Source organism: Nannobrachium achirus, assembly GCF_963921795.1.
Source record: "Nannobrachium achirus genome assembly, chromosome: 21".
Classification (NCBI taxonomy): Eukaryota; Metazoa; Chordata; class Actinopteri; order Myctophiformes; family Myctophidae; genus Nannobrachium; species Nannobrachium achirus.
Window position 1 is genome coordinate 15,942,006 of NC_137828.1, and position 17,410 is coordinate 15,959,415.

The window sequence follows — 17,410 nt, forward strand, 5'->3', positions numbered from 1 at the left end:
AGTGTGTGATTGTGACTGTAAATGGAAAAAAAAAAACACTTTTGGTGTGATTGTGACTGTGTGAGTTGAGGGTGTGATTAAGTAACCCATTCAGAACGGGTACACATTATTGTGTATTATTATTTTATGCTTTAACTATTGAAAAATAGCAGATATACAAGCTCACAGCGGTGCCGCGCTGCGAGCTTGTAGATCTGCTATTTTTGAAAAATCGTGAAAATTAGAATTTTGACCCGATTCTATCCACAACTTTCCAACATCCCATCGTGCATTGCGCAGAAGTTGCACAGAGCTTCCGGCGCCGCAGCCGAGTGTGATCTACAAGCTCACAACGGCTGCATCTGCGACGTGACGTGAACTTGTATGTCTGCTGTTAACCGGAAGTGTGGTGCAAAAAATTCTCCAGTAAATTCCCACGGAAAGAAGTGGATAAGTGTCTTTTGAATCCTTCTAAGATTTTTTGAAAAACCTATGTTTCTATGTCAGCAATCTGGCCAGCCATTGTCAATGAAAAGGTCCTTTTCACTTAACTGGAGCTCAGTTAGTCTGTTCTTGAGAGACTACCATGTCAGTGGTTCTCATACTTTTTCATGTGAAGGACCTCCAAAATGATATTTATTTGGCCACGGCCCCCCATCTAAAAATATTTAGTTCCAGGGACCACCCAGAAGCAAAATTTGAGTTACAAACGTTCGCTTTGAAAACAAATATATTCAAAGATTTGCACACATTTTTCAAAATAGCAGATCTACAAGCTCGCTGTGAGCTTGTATATCTGCTATTTTTCACTGGTTAAAGCATTCAATAATTCTAGGCCTAAATGGGATTAATTAAAGCTATTCCTGTGTGTGTTTTCCCCAGGCTTTCAAAGAGGAGAAGTACCTGCGGGACGCGGTGGAGTGTGGGGAGGTGATCTGGCAGCGAGGCCTGCTGAGGAAGGGATACGGCATCTGCCACGGCACTGCCGGCAACGGATACGCCTTCCTGTGCCTCTACCAGCTCACGCAGGAGAAGAAGTACCTGTACCGCGCCTGCAAGGTGATTGTTTTAACCCACTTAGACACGGGATCGCATTATTATATATATATATATATATATATATATATATATATATCCATTCTATAATTAGGGAGGTCAGTCAGTAGGTCAGTCAGTAGGTCAGTCAGTAGGTCAGTCAGTCAGAATATGCATTTCCACCTTTCTCTCTTCAGCAACTGATCCCAATTTTCACATGGCATTGGCCATTATCATTAAACAGACGATGACGGAGCCCGATTTCCATTTTTCCCAAATTCAAGCTATTTCTTAGCGTTTTTATACCACTTCTGTTCAACTCAACTTCAGCCTGTTGTCAGGGTTACGGTCTGTTCCTCCAGGCTATGGGATCTGTAGCCCCACACACACACCCACCAATCTCACAGTTAGGAATGTTGCAGTGTCTCTCTCTCTCTCTCTCTCTCTCTCTCTCTCTCTCTCTCTCTCTCTCTCTCTCATGTGGTTTGCCTGCATGCACGGGTCACTCATGCACCGGGTGCATTTGATGTGTGTCTTATCTTCCGACGGGTATGGCAAAATTATGTAGAGCAAGCGCATACATCCCCATACTTCTATTCACCTAATTTAGCTGTTAAATTATTTGTATCCATCAAAAAATATACACTCCTCCATGGGTTGCTCCTTACATTATGATGCTCCCACATATTCTCACGCACGCACCAGTTACAGTTACTTTTTCCATAACCCACACTCTGCACATATATTGGAGCACATTATCTTCAAACGGGTAAGGTCTAGTATATATATATATATATATATATATATATATATATATATATATATATATATATATATATATATATTTTTTTTTTTTTTTTTTGAAAAACGCATGTTTCTAAGTCAGTGGTTCTCAAACTCTTTCATGTCAAGGACGCCTAGAATTATATGTATTTGGCCGCAGACCCCCGTCTCAAAATATTATGTATCAGCCCCCTCCCCCCCCCAGAAGCAAGCGAGTTACAAATGTTTGCTTTAAAAAATATATATTCAAAGATTTGCTCAAAAAAAGCAAATCTACAAGCTTGTATATCTGCTATTTTTGAATCACCAAATATATAATATTGTTAAAAAAGGTCTTAAAACACATTATGGTTGAGCGGAGTTTCTCAGGGCTCTCTACTAGTGTCCTTTCTGTTATTGCGGGGAAAGCTTTGGCAGAAAGTTGGCCGATAGACAAGCTCTCTTGGCGTCGCAGCGCGTTGTGAGCTTCCTCACCATATGGGAAATAATTATTTGAAGCCCGGCTCAGAGACATTAAGGACGACTTCACTAGGGCTGTAATCTAACCCGGGGGGGATTTTCCGAACGGACCACCGAACCTTCGATTTTTAATTACTTTAATAAAAACCGAACAATCGGACCATCGAACCATCGAACATACTGTACCTTTAACCATCTAAAACAGTGTAGGAAATGTGTTAAATGTGCTGTTTTGTCCATTGAAAATGCGTTGATGCGTGAAAAATCCAATCCAATCGGAGAACTGTAGCGCTGTTTGTTGACGAACAAGCTCAATGTACAGCGGAATTGCACGGACGAGGATTAGACTTGGTGACTTTGTCGGAGCACGTCGCGTTCGGGTGAACTGGTCTCTCGATTAGATTATGGATCCTTAGGGTTTTGCAATGACATCCATCTTTGCTCATGCTTAGGAGAAAGGCTATTTAATCGTTGGGTGCGTGGAGGGGTGTTCACTGTTCGGAGCACAAACACAGTCTGTCTCATTCTCACACTGTCATCAAGCGTGTGTCAGTGAGGCTGGTTCGCGGCCCCAACAGGAGCGGAATTGGAGCGGAGGACGGACCTTGATCACTCCAAGCTGTTCTGGCGCATTTTAAAACTACTTATTAACGGTCACCATTAACTGTTAGTGTTTACTGGTAACCTATTTCGTATTCTTTCTTATTGGCTTGGCTATCTCTACTACTGTGATATTCTGAATAGGCCTATCACATTCTGATCATTATTTTTCATGTAAAAAAAAACTTCACCCATTTTTAACCTATCTTCAACAGCTCCTCACTGATGCTCATGATAAAATGGACGCCATTTCTTTCTTGTCAGGCTGTGTCTCATAGGAGGGCTGTGGACATTTAAAAAACCTTTAAGTGACATCATTAACAATTTTGCTGCCATTTTAAACATAGCTCTAGTAAGCAGCTGCCAAATTGTCCTTACCTTTTAACGTGGGCACGCGCACGCATCGTGCACAATCTGTGCGCGACTCATCTAGTAGACTGTAGACTCGGTGACAAGCTTTCGAATAAAAAAAACCCCATTGAAATAGACATATCCGTTGCCACGCTGTATTCCTGCTTATCCGCCAGTGTTTACATGAAAAAGCATTGAAAAAAGCCAACTGTGCGCTATGGTAACAAGTGGACACGTTCGCGCACAAAACGCACGATATGTGCGGGGATCATAATCCAGGCGTGTAGAGACTGGATCAAAGTTTCCAAACGCAAAAATCCGATTGAAAAACGAGTGTTCCATCGCCGAGTAGCTTTCTCCTCTGTTACACTGTAAACCAACGGAGGCGGGACTATGGCCCAGGCTCAGACAGGATACGGAAAGCTAGATCCGGTCCAGACCGGAAATGACCGGATACAGTTAGGGGGGCGGGCCTAAAGAGCCAGAATCAGCGAAAATTTGCGATAATACTTTTAATCCTTTCATAATGATTAAAGCTAATTAAACTTCCGGGTTCGACGGGCATGGCACCGCGGTACAGCGGGAAATCTACGTTTTCTACGGGCATCGCCCAGAATGAGTTAAGTGATTTAACATTTTTGAAAGACTTAATTTATTTTTTTATAATTTTTTACATTACGCGAAAATAGCTTCCCTTATAGCATGCTAACTTTCCAGGAATAGAAAGTGACATCGATGATGTCACTGGTATGCGGGTTTCTGAACTGTCCACAGTAGAAAGAAGTTGTATCCTTTAGACCTGAATGCAAGCTTTAATTGCCGCGCTGCGAGCTTGTAGATCTGCTATTGTTGAAAGATCGTGAACATTTGTGCAAGTCTTTGAATATATTTGACCCGATTCTATAAATGTCTTGTAAATCCTTCTTCAGTCAGTGGTTCTCAAACTTTTTCATGTCAAGGACCCCCAAAATAACATGTATTTGGCCGCGGACAACACATCTCAAAATATGTTGTTCCAGGGACCACCCAGAAGCAAATGTTTGTTTTTAACTCATACCTCGCGATCCCCGTAGAGACCGTAGATTTCCCGCTGTACCGCGCTGCCATGCCCGTAGAGCCCGTAAAGTTTAATTAGCTTTAATCATTATGAAAGGATTAAAAGTATTAGCGCAGATTTTCGCTGATTCTGGCTCTTTAGGCCCGCCCCCCTAACTGTATCCGGTCATTTCCGGTCTGGACCGGATCTAAGCTTTCCGTATCCGGTCTGAGCCTGGGCCATAGTCCCGCCTCCGTTGGTTTACAGTGTAACAGAGGAGAAAGCTACTCGGCGATGGAACACTCGTTTTTCAATCGGATTTTTGCGTTTGGAAACTTTGATCCAGTCTCTACACGCCTGGATTATGATCCCCGCACATATCGTGCGTTTTGTGCGCGAACGTGTCCACGTGTTACCATAGCGCACAGTTGGCTTTTTTCAATGCTTTTTCATGTAAACACTGGCTGATAAGCAGAGATACAGCGTGGCAACGGATATGTCTTTTTCAATGGGGTTTTTTGTATTCGAAAGCTTGTCACCGAGTCTACACGTCTACTGGATGAGTCGCGCACAGATTGTGCACGATGCGTGCGCGTGCCCACGCTAAAAGGTAAGGACAATTTGGCAGCTGCTTACTACAGCTATGTTTAAAATGGCAGAGAAAAAGTTAAAAAGATATAAATCAAGATTTTTCAAAAATAGCAGATCTACAAGCTCACAGCATGGCACTCTGTGCCGCGCCGTGAGCTTGTATATATGCTATTTTTCAATAGTTAAAGCATTTCCTATGTTCAAAGATTTGCACACATGTTCACGATTTTTCAAAAATAGATCTACAAGCTTGTGACGTGCTCTGAAATCTGCTATTTTGTGAATAGCCAAAGAAATCTAAAGTATGCCTGACTGAAACACAAATGCCTACAACAATGTGTAAAATAGAAACATGCTACGAGAAATACATGTTTTAAAGGTGATACACCATGAAATTTCACTTTTCCTATTTTAAAACCTTTTTTTGGGGTCCCACTAGCACCTTCTATCCTCACAAAGTCCCATTTCTGACCGATGTGTCTTTCTCTGGTTTTGGGAAGGTGGAGGTTAAAAGCATCCCACGGGTTCTCAAAACAGGCTATCCAGATTTGCTGCCGATTGTGACGTTATCATCGGCCGTTTTTTTTTTCCAATTTTTTTTTTTCCAATTTTTTTTTTTTTAAATTGTTTAAAAAAAAAAACATTTTTTCAAAAAGATTTTGGGGGGGGTGGCGCAGTTCAGGCCAAAGGTGGTACTGCAGCTGAAATGCTCTCAGAGCCATTCAAAAATGAGAGAGGCTCTCTATTCAGGAGTGGTAATTTAGCCTCAAACCTTTTGAAAAACGTTTTTGGGACACAAACAATATGACATAAATACTTTTTAAATGCATGGTGTATCACCTTTAAACAACCCCTCAATTATCCGTACAGTACGTACACATTTTTTTTTAAACACTTTATTTTAATTTTTCATTTTCAACAAATAATCATACATGTACATCATTTTTTTTTTAAATGAAAAAAAAAAAAAAAAAAAAGACAGAGAAAAATAAATAGATACATGAAATATTGAATGTCAGATTTCCAGGTTTGTAAGAAATTATTTTACTAATCAGTTCAGAGATGCTAATCAGAAAAAGCTCTGTAACCAACTGTCTACTGACTGTAGGCCTCCAATCAGAGGTCACTCAGCTTCAGATTTGGTAAATGGCTTTGAAACATTCAAGGGGGTGTATATTTAAGCGAATGGTGTGCTTTCAACATATTCTATAAAAGGGGTCCAAGTTTGAATGTATCTGTCTTTAGAGCCATTCCGGCTGTATCTTATTTTTTCTAAGGGAATCATAGAGAGTACCTCCTTTATCTTTTTATTCCGTCTCTGATCAAAAGCCATTGATGATGAAGAGTATTTTTGTCCCCTCCTGCCTCCTGCAGTTTGCTGAGTGGTGTTTAGACTACGGGACCCACGGCTGTCGCATCCCTGACAGGCCCTACTCTCTCTTCGAAGGTAACGCATGTCTGTTTGTTTTAAGCTACAGTACTTACTTTAATGAATTAAACATTATTTTAAACAAATCTGCATGGTAGACACAAAGCTCTGCCGGGAAGCATGCCCTAACCCATTCAGAACGGGTACACATTATTGTGTATCATTATTTTATGCTTTGACTATTGAAAAAAAAATCAAAAATAGCAGATCTACAAGCTTGTATATCTGCTATTTTTGAAAAATCGTGAAAATTAGAATTTTGATCCGATTCTATAAGTGTCTTTTGAATCCTTCTAAGGTTTTTTTAAAAACCTGTTTCTATGTCAGCAATCTGGCCAGCCATCGTCAAAGAAAAGGTCCTTTTCACTTAACTGGAGCTCAGTTAGTCTGTTCTTGAGAGACTACTATGTCAGTTGTTCTCAAACCTTTTCATGTGAAGGACCCCCAAAATGATATGTATTTGGCCACGGACCCGCATCTCAAAATATTTAGTTCCAGGGACCCCCCAGAAGCAAAATTTGAGTTACAAACGTTCGCTTTGAAAATACATAATTTATTCAAAGATTTGCACACATTTTCACAACTTTTTCAAAAATAGCAGATCTACAAGCCCGAGTGCCGCGCTGTGAGCTTGTATATCTGCTTTTTTCACTGGTTAAAGCATTCAATAATTTTAGGCCTAAATGGGTAATGATACTATCTGACACAGTACTGCACACTTTGTCTGTCTGTTCGCCTGTCTCTCTAACTATCTCTCGCTCTCTCACTCTCACAGAGCACAATAACCTAAATGGAAAACGCACCATCCATTCAATGAACACCATTTTTGTAATTATTTGAAGGACGTGAAGAGCCATTCATACGGCACGAATTCAAAACAGAAAGTACACACTAATTGCAGTGATCTTTTAATGGCACTCTTTAAATGACAGTGATCTTTTACTGTAGAAAGTAAGTACAGTAACCATCATCCATACAGAAAGAGGTCTGGCATCGCTGCTTTTAAACTTTAATTTGTTTGGCACATGATCACCTAAGATGTTTTCCTTGGCTGGCGTGATCTGATCACGCAGTTAACACTTTCCCAGCTTGGCCAGAATGGCTTGTTGTGGACTAGCCGGAAATTTCTATCATTGTATTATGATCTGAGACATAATATTATGATTATAAACATCAACATCAACGCGTGCCTTCTAGGATGGCAGCATTCTTTTTTTCTCTTCCGTCACATGGAAATAAACGAATGTAATCCAGTCCGTATGAAGCCCCGATCTCAACTTGTATCTGGTCGAAAACATAACCGAGAGATGCTATGCTGACGCCTTCTCCTACAATGAAAGTGAACGGGAATGTGGGTATAGAGAAGGGATAGTGACCAGAAGCACTTCCGGTGCAAGGGTTGAGAGAATGATCCTTTTAGACCAGCCGAAGAAGAGACGGAGGACAGCTGCCGATCGTTGTTTTTTGATAATTATCATTTATTTCGGTTTTAATGACCTAGTACGGAAGATTCCAGTCAGCTAATTTGAGTACAGATGAAGTACGGTTTAATCCGGTTTTAATATTAAGTGGCTCCACGTGGCTGAGAAAGAGTTAACAGACAGTGAAGATCACCATGGCTTTTGCTGTCGGGTGGAAACCTGTACTGCAGGCTACCGTTGTTTCCTGTTGAGATTGGCACATTTCACCCAGGTTTTTGTCATCTCACTCTTGTCTTTGTCCGCTGACCTCACTCAGCGACGAAATGAAAATAAAAGAAACAAAAATAAAACAATTCACACACAGGAGGGAAGCTGTGATCACCCTATGATGTGCACTGACAATGTAGTTTGAAATGCACTACATTGCAGGCGCTTTTTGAGAGTGAAACAATAAGAAGACACGTGTGACATGTGTGATCTGGGCAGCTTGCCCCAGGAGATGTGCCAAGCTCAATAGGGAACAACCGTATGTCCAAAACCCTTCCATTTCTGTTACTGCAGGTTCGGCTACGTGCCTCTCTGTATCTGTCAGTCCTTGTGACTTTTTATGCATTTTATAATAAAACTCGGCACAAAAAGAAAGGAAACTTGACTTCGGTCCATTATATCTCCCCTTTAATAATACTAATTTGTATTGTGTTTTATATCATGTTTATCGTTGATTCGTCACCTTTAAAAAAAAGGTACAGCTTGTAAGCATGGGGCATTCGAGGCATGAGCCAAACGTGTGGGTAGCGCCAACCAAAATCTTGGCAAAATGGCTTGCAATACTGTTCTGCTGGCATTTGCTCTCGTTTTGGGCTTCCCTGACACTGCAGCTTAAAATTAACCAAGTGTAAAAATATGTGTTGTTTTTTCTTTTCCTTATTACTGTGGTAGAGTGCAACCATTCAATGCTCCAAGCAACAAAGATGAACACCAAAAGAACAATATTGCAGGCCTGCCAGGCCATTTTGACCATTTTTGGAGGGGCGCTACCCACACATTTGGCTGTGTTGCTCATTCCACGATAACAATGATATCAAATACAATACCATTTGGCATAATTAAAGGGGAGACATAATGGACCGAATTTTGGGAAATTTTGGGTCGGCGCTACCCACACGTTTGGCTGTGGTGCTCATTCTACGAATGCCCGATGCTCACAAACTGTACTTAGGTGATGAATCAACGATACAAATGATATAAAACACAATACAAATTGGTATTATTAAAGTGGAGATATAATGGACCAAAGTCAAGTTTCCTTTCTTTTTGTGCTGAGTTTGTATAAGCTAACAAAGAATGAGACAGCAAGTCAACATGAATAATAACGGTAAGACAAATTCAGTCTGGTAAGATAAATTCAGACTATCTGGTGAGAAAAGTGTTACGCACAGATAGTTTTAATGGGTTGTCGGGGGGATGGTTGATTTTGTTCATTTAGATTAGCAATAACGTGTATTATTGCGTTGCCGTGGCCGTGCGTGCGAGTCACCTACCGCTTCCTCGCTCGTTATTCCTCTCGCTTTTCCACCTCCATCTCTCAAACCGTGGAGGGGAAAAAAAATAACCAAGCGGCTCATCTCCCGCAGCTGTAACTTGAGATTGGAGCTGTCACACACGCGCGCGCACACCCAGGGGCGTCACAAGGGGTAGGAAAGTGGGACTGAGTTACCAGGGCCCAAGGTGTTGGAGGGGCCTTAATTATTTTATACTTTAGCTATTGAAAAATAGCAGATATACAAGCTCACAGCGCGGCACCGAGTGCCACGCTGCGAGCTTGTAGATCTGCCATTTTTGAAAAGTCGTGAAAATGTGCGCAAAACTTTGAATATATTTATTTTTTAAGCGAACATTTGCAACTCAAATTTTGCTTCTGTGGGGTCCCTGGAACTAAATATTTTGAGATGGGGGTCCGTGGCCAAATACATACCATTTTGGGGGTCCTGCACATGAAAAGGTTTGAGCTCCACTGACATCGAAACATAGGTTTTAAAAAAAAAAAAAAACCTTAGAAGGATTTGAAATATTCAAAGATTTTCATGATTTTTCAAAAATAGCAGATCTACAAGCTCGCAGTGCGGCACTCGGTGCCGCGCTGTGAGCTTGTATATCTGCTATTTTTCAATAGTTAAAGCACAGGGGCCCCACAGTGAATCCTTGTACCCAGGGCCCAGAATTTGGTGCGAAACCCCTGCGCACACCTGCTCTGAATAGGAAATGAATGTGTTTCAAATATAGACATGAAAGTGCCTCAGCTGACTTGCTTTACTGCCTGATATCCATGGTAACAAGTTGCACTCCATATACCTGGAGAATGATTGATTTCCCCTCTCTGGCTCTCGCTCTCCCTTTAGTATGTTCCATTTCTTTCAGTCAGCCTGTGTGCATTTCATGCAGTACAGGCCAGTGGCTCTCAGAGTGGATTTCAGGAAATCTCCTAGGTTCCTTTATGGGGGTCTAAATCGACCCTTCCAAGTCTGTAACCTTGACAGTGTACAAATTTGTACACTGTCAAAGTTAAGAGTAGTTAAGTTTGAGAGCTGGAGCTCAGTTAGTCTGTTCTTGAGAGACTACTATGTCAGTGGTGCTCAAACCTTTTCATGTGAAGGACCCCCAAAATGATATTTATTTGGCCACGGACCCCCATTTCAAAATATCTAGTTCCAGGGACCACCCAGAAGCGAAATTTGAGTTACAAACGTTCGCTTTGAAAATACATATATTCAAAGATTTGCACACATTTTCATGACTTTTTCAAAAATAGCAGATCTACAAGCTCACAGCGCGGCACTCAGTGCCACGCTGTGAGCTTGTATATCTGCTATTTTTCACTGGTTAAAGCATTCAATAATTCTAGGCCTAAATGGGTTAAATGACAGTGATCTTTTACTGTAGAAAGTAAGTACAGTAACCATCAGCCATACAGAAAGAGGTCTGGCAAGTAAATCGACCCTTCCAAGTCTGTAACCTTGACAGTGTACAAATATGTACACTGTCAAAGTTAAGAGTAGTCAAAGTTTGAGAACCACTGTCAAAGTTTGAGAACCACTGCATTGCGCTATACCAGGGGTTCTCAAAGTGGGGTCCAGGGGTCCTATGGTTCCAGGGGGTCCACTGCAAAATCTGTTTTACCACTTAAACCATATATCGTCACTGTCTGGCTAAAACTCAATTTTTGAGGGTTTAGAATTTTTGGCACAATTCAGGGCTATTGAACACCCTCCACCCGATTGGCCTTCTCTTTTTTTCATAAATATGTGCTATTGAACACCCTTTACGTCTGTGTGTTGGTTAAAATAATATTGAACCAATATATAAATGTAGTAAGAAGCCCTTTGGTCAAAACCTTCTAACTCCACTTTTTTCCTACAAATGAACATTTTGGATTGGAGTTAGGTTGGAGTTTAGCTATTTGAAAATAGCTGATGTGTGTGCAATCTATGCAGCGCTTGTGTTGTGAGCTTGAGCTTGAAGACGTGCTATTTAAAGATTTGTTTTTTATTTTACAAATATTTGTTTAAACAACACTCATGGATAAAAGTTCTCGTCACTTCTTTTTTTCTTTTAATATTTTTTATCCAACGGTTTTTGCAACCCATTTTTCTCACCCGGTGACTACCTAACCTGTAGTCCTGGTTTCCGCTCTCCCCCTGCCGCGCCAGGGGACATTGGGGAGCACCCGGCTGGCTAGGGGGAGGCAGTATAGAAACCAGGACTACTGCATGTTTTTGTGTGAGGGCCTATGCCCAAGGAGACACGGGGAGAACATGCAAACTCACCACAGAAAGGCCCTATCGCCAACCCCACCTAGGGTGTGGGACGTGGGTGCTGATGACGCGGGTGGAGGAACACGCCCCCAGCGCCCACAGCTTCCCCCGGCGGGAATCGAACCCAGGACCTTCTAGCTGTGAGGCGAAGTGCTAACCACTCGTCACTTCTGACTGATTCCAGTCATTTGGATTCCATAGAAGCAAGCATGTCTCCTATAAAAGCATGCTGTGCAGCAAAATAACCGATCTTGATTCGTGAAGCATTGAGAGCTTGTAGATCTACTATTTTTGGTTATTATTTTAACCCATTCCTGGAACGCATCTGTGTTGCGTTAGACTTGAACCACTTCAACCATTATCTTATGCTTTAGCTATTAAAGGTGATACACCATGCATTTAAAAAGTATTTATGTCATATTGTTTATGTCCCAAAAACGTTTTTCAAAAGGTTTGAGGCTAAATTACCACTCCTGAATAGAGAGCCTCTCATTTTTGAATGGCTTTCAGAGCATTTTCAGCTGCAGTACCACCTTTGGCCTGAACTGGTTTATCTTTTAATCCAGTTGCACCAAACCTTAAACCTAGTTTTCATTAATCAGGTTTATTTTTAAACTATCCTTTTAATCTTGGTTTTAATTTTCACTGTAAACCTGGATTAATCTTAATCTAACCCATTTCGGCCTAGAATTATTGAATGCTTTAACCAGTGAAAAATAGCAGATATGCAAGCTCACAGTGCGGCACTCTCGCAGAGAGCGCGTCATCTCCAGACGGTTTTGTACCGACTATGAGTTTTTTGTGTTGAGATACACTCATACATATACAGTACATTCTATTTATGTCTGTGTTTGTCTAGCTTTCTGTACAGTATCCAGAGTGTTAACTACTTAAGAGACGCTGACTTCCAACGTCCTCAGGTTTTGCAAAAATGCTGAGATGAAAGTGAAACGCGGGGTTCCTCTAAAAACCCAACAAGTCGACCCACAGCTCCTCAGAGCAGCTTCCCCTTTACCCCCCGGCTCCACCGGGCGCGTCGAGCGTCGTGTCAACGTCACCGCTGGGAACGCTCCCGTTTTAATCAATGAAGGGTGCTCCACTGCCGACGTCAACGTCCGCATCGGACGCTCAAATTCGCCCCGGTTCATTTTTTGACGGCGTCCGACGCCGGCACGACGCCGTAATTTTGGTGGAGCCCTAGCCTTAGGCAGTGTAAATATTTCATACGCAGACTTTCTGGAGAGGAAGTACATTGCCAGAGCCTGCATTTTTAAAACAGGGTGGGTAACTCAACTCCCGCTTGTGCTGTTTTATACTCAGACCAGGGTAAAGCTCACCCCTCCGTCAATACCCACGGTTGAAGTGCCATCAAGACAGCAAGACACTTAAAGGGGCACTCCACCACTTTTCAACCTATGTTCATATAATTGGTCCTCACTCAAAAATAGCTTTTCTTTTTTTTTTTTTCTTTTTTTTTTTCAGAGGAGGGCTGTGGGCAGGTCAGAAACCCATAGTCTTGTGACATCATCGATTGCCAATCCAGCTTATAGAAACTGCAGGCTTTCTATTCCTGAAAAGTTGCAATTTTAAAGTGGAAGCCATTGTTCTTGCGATAATAAAAATCTAAATATTTTTTTCAAAAATATTGATTACATTTTTTTTTGTGGAAAATGATGATGTCACAAGACTATGGATTCTGAACTTCCCACAGCTCTCCTAGGAGACTTGGACCGAGTACAAAAGAATTGTGATATTTTATCATGAACATTAGTGAGGACCTATTATATGAAGACAGGTTGAAAAGTGGTGAACTACTCCTTTAACCCATTTAGGCCTAACCTATAGTTAGGCCCAAATCAGAAATTAGCCTACAAAAACAAATATGTTGATACATACTGTACATGTACTGTAAGCCCCTCCCATACACTAAAATGTGTACCCGGCCTGAATGGGTTAAATCCCTGACTGCTCCAGTGGAGCAGCGGTGGAGCTTGTTTATATGATTTATGTTAGTTGTTTTTGATCTAGGGTTAACCAGTCCTAAAAGGGTGGTGATACAGGCCTCCAATTTAGGCAGATATAGGCATATAATGTGTTAAAGGTGTATTCAGTGATAATGAAAGTGGCTGGGGGTCATCTTCTCCCTTACTGGTCTTAGAGCGTGGAAATGTTTAGTTTTTTATAGATTTTTTACACCATTATAATGTTCTCGTTTTGATCATTAGACCCAATCACTGAATATCGGTAGGCCTACGTCTCCAGCTTCAGGATATGTATGATACTGATTTACTACGGGACTGTGGCATTTTATGAGTTCAGTAGTTTACAGTCTAGGCATTTAGCAGACGTTCTTAATTCAGAGCGACTGTGGTTCTCAAAACTTTTATTTTGACTGTCATAACTAAACATCATAACATAACTACGGCCATACTCTACCCTGATTGGTCGAGGACTGGCTGGCCACCTCTGAAAACTGAATCTAGCTATGCTCGCAACACAGGCCATGGTGGAAGTCCGTATATGGTCAGCTCTCATTCTAGTGAGGATAATGAATGGAAAATGTACCAATTATATTTTTATTTGAATGAAATACAATCACTGAATATACCTTTAAACATGTGGCCACCCCCATCCCCCACTGCATCTGTTGTAACATCTTTGTGTTGCGGTTCAGGTATGGCCGGTGCCATCCACTACCTGTCTGAGATGGCCGCGCCCGAATCCTCCCGCTTCCCTGCCTTTGAACTTTGACCTCCACACCCTTCCCGGACCGACGGGCCTTGAAGAAGCTGATGGAGGGTAGGAGAGAGAGCGCAGTCTGGTGTCAACTGAGACGTCCCCAAGAATGGAGGTTCCGAGTGTGTTTTTGGTTCGCACTGATAAATGAGTCCGAAGCCACGGCCAGTTAACAGATTTGATGTAAGACAAAACAGACAAACAAAACAAGAAACTGTAATTCACTTGTGGACAGATCGATCCGAAGCTGTTTTGGACCCAGCATTGGGATTGGATGGAGATCCATCTGCATCTGGCGGACGGATGCGGCTCTCGTTGGACATTTCCCTTCGGCGAGGAAAGACATTTGTTCTGCAGCCGCGGAGCCCTTGGCTTTTGTGAGAAGAGTCACAAATGATTCAGGGTCACATACTCTAAAACACCTTGTCCCCCTCCACTCCTTCATACTGGAGCTACAGGGACTCCGCTCCCTGTAGCTCTTCCCATCACTTCTTAACCCCCTGCCCCCCACAAATCTCCTGAAGCTGGCATGGTCGTGAATAAAAAACAACACCCCAAGCCTGCAGCCTATAATGCCATAAATGGCTCCCAGGCCAGGTTAAACCCATTCAGAACGGGTACACATTATTGTGTATCATTATTTTATGCTTTAACTATTGAAAAATAGCAGATATACAAGCTCACAGCGCGGCACCGAGTGCCGCGCTGCGAGCTTGTAGATCTGCTATTTTTGAAAAATCGTGAAAATTGTAATTTGGACCCGATTCTATAAGTGTCTTTTGAATCCTTCTAAGGTAATTTTTTAAAAACCCTATGTTTCTATGTCAGCAATCTGGCTAGCCATCGTCAACTAAAAGGTCCTTTTCACTTAACTGGAGCTCAGTTAGTCTGTTCTTGAGAGACTGCTATGTCAGTGGTTCTCATTTTCATGTGAAGGACCCCCAAAATGATATTTATTTGGCCACGGACCCCCATCACAAAATATTTAGTTCCAAGGACCACCCAGAAGCAAAATTTGAGTTACACACGTTTGCTTTGAAAATACATATATTCAAAGATTTGCACACATTTTCACGACTTTTTCAAAAATAGCAGATCTACAAGCTCACAGCGCGGCACTCGGTGCCGCGCTGTGAGCTTGTATATCTGCTATGTTTCACTGGTTAAAGCATTCAATAATTCTAGGCCTAAATTTAAGAGAGAGAGAGCAAGAGAGTGTGTGTGAGTGCGTGTGCATGTGGTGAGCGAGAGCGCTAGAATGTTGTATGTTTCATCTGTGTTTGAACGTTAACCGTATTAAAGCAGTGTGTTGTCATTTCCATGGCTCTGCATGCTCTTGGTGCCTCATGCAATGTGGATATAGTGTTTTCTTAGCCTGGCCAGCCAGCCTCATACTGTGCAGTCATTCACTCGGTTCCTTCCCGCAATATAAGGCCATGGCTACACGGAGCTGGATATTTCTGAAGCTCGACATTTTTTTTGTGCTGTTGGGGCTTGCAGCCACATGAAGCTGGATATTTCGGCTGCGAAGCTGGATATTTTTTAAACCGGATAAATAAGTGAAGACACTGAAAAATATCCGATTCACTGGATCCGTGTAGACAGGGAACCCGGATATCTCTGTGAAGACTTTACTGTGTGCGTGCTTGTTAGACCTATATCTGTCATGTGGACCTAGATATTTTTCTATGTGGATATCTGAAAAACCGGGATATATGAAATATCCAGCTACGTGTAGCCAAGGCCAGTCTGGACTTTGGGCTATAGGCAGCTTGAAAAGTTGCCCTGACAGACAGACTCCTCTAACCAATCGGCGTAGCAAAACATCTGTCATTACAGTGCAGCCAGTCTAGCCATAAATTATAACTCCTGTAGAGTGCTTTTATTTGTCTTCAAAATAAAAGCTCTCTACAGGAGTTATAATTTATAGCTACAGCCAGTCGGAAGAACGGCAAACAAACACGTCTTTTTGGCCGATGAACTCCGCTAGCGCATACTCCTGTTCCTTTTTAATTGTTGTAATTGATTCCAACTCTGAAATAACTTCACTTATTGCTTGTTTTATCGTTTCTGCGTTAACTGTTACACTTGTTGCATCGAGGGCAGCCATTGTTGTTCTGAAAATGTCACAGGCAGCATGCGTCTACGTCACCAAGACTACACATGGACCAATCAGGGGAAGCTTTTCACTTGTTGTGCGGACAGCAGTTGAAACGCAGTCACTGATTGGCCCCGATCAGAAAATGATCAGGGCCAATTTCTCATACGCTGAAGTCCAGACCTGATACTGGGGAAGGAATGAGTGAACGCAGTATCAGGGATGGCCCGCCAGGCTAGTGTTTTCTGTCTGTCACCCCCCAATCCTCTACCCCATCATCTCCTCCTCCAGGCCGCCACATCGCCTTGCAGGGACTTAACAACATCCTTATCACCTGTCACATTATGTAGGGAAACTACACCTTTTGTGTGTAGAGCTCGACAGCATTCTCGGCAAACATAGACGGGTCTAATCCTACAATCTTTCGATAAAAGGGTGTACCACACTTTTCTCAGTTGATTCTAATGTATTTTTTTCCTGTGGAATCCATTTCTGCCTTGTCAATTTTTGTATTGTGCATAGTTAATGAGATAATTAGCATATTCAAGTAAATATGCTAATCATCTCGTTAATTATGCACAATACAAACATGTACAGGGCAGAAATGGATTCTACAGGAAAAAATACATTAGAATCAACCAGAGCACACGAGCGGAGTGGAGCGGGACGGAAAGCCGCTCCGCGCTCCAGGGGTCTATGGTACCGTTCACTCTTCGCTCATGTTGCCCCCCCTGCCGCTCCGCTCCCCCCCGCTCCGCCGCTCACCTTGATTTGCGTATCGCTCGCTCACCGTGCACTCCACGCTCCGCTCAGGGTCGTCAAAAAGCAGCAAAGAAAAGAAAAAAGAAAAAGTTTGCTACCATGTGCGAAACACTTTCTCCTTCGCCAGTGTGTTCCCAACACAAACGCCTGCGGTAATGTGAGCCTCGGCTTGATGGAGACCTGTCTAGGCAATCTAAGGCATTGTATTTTAAGACGGGCAATATTAAATCCTGTTGGTTATTGATTAGGCTAATCACCACAACCGAGAGAGGGATGCGAATCGTGGTGTGTTTTTCATTCAGCCAAATCAGTCTCACT

The 17,410-nt window shown here is 42.2% G+C and overlaps 1 protein-coding gene across 1 annotated transcript in view; it reads left to right on the top strand.

The window, feature by feature from the left end:
• The window catches only part of lancl2 (LanC lantibiotic synthetase component C-like 2 (bacterial)), an 83,107-nt gene extending 68,233 nt beyond the window's left edge, over positions 1-14,874 (top strand). The window contains exons 7-9 of the mRNA XM_080752164.1: positions 862-1,038; positions 6,209-6,281; positions 14,171-14,874. Of these exons, the coding sequence (XP_080608290.1) occupies positions 862-1,038; positions 6,209-6,281; positions 14,171-14,247 (327 nt within the window). The 3' untranslated portion in view covers positions 14,248-14,874. The remainder of the gene's footprint in view (positions 1-861; positions 1,039-6,208; positions 6,282-14,170) is intronic.
• The last annotated feature ends 2,536 nt before the right edge of the window (positions 14,875-17,410 follow it).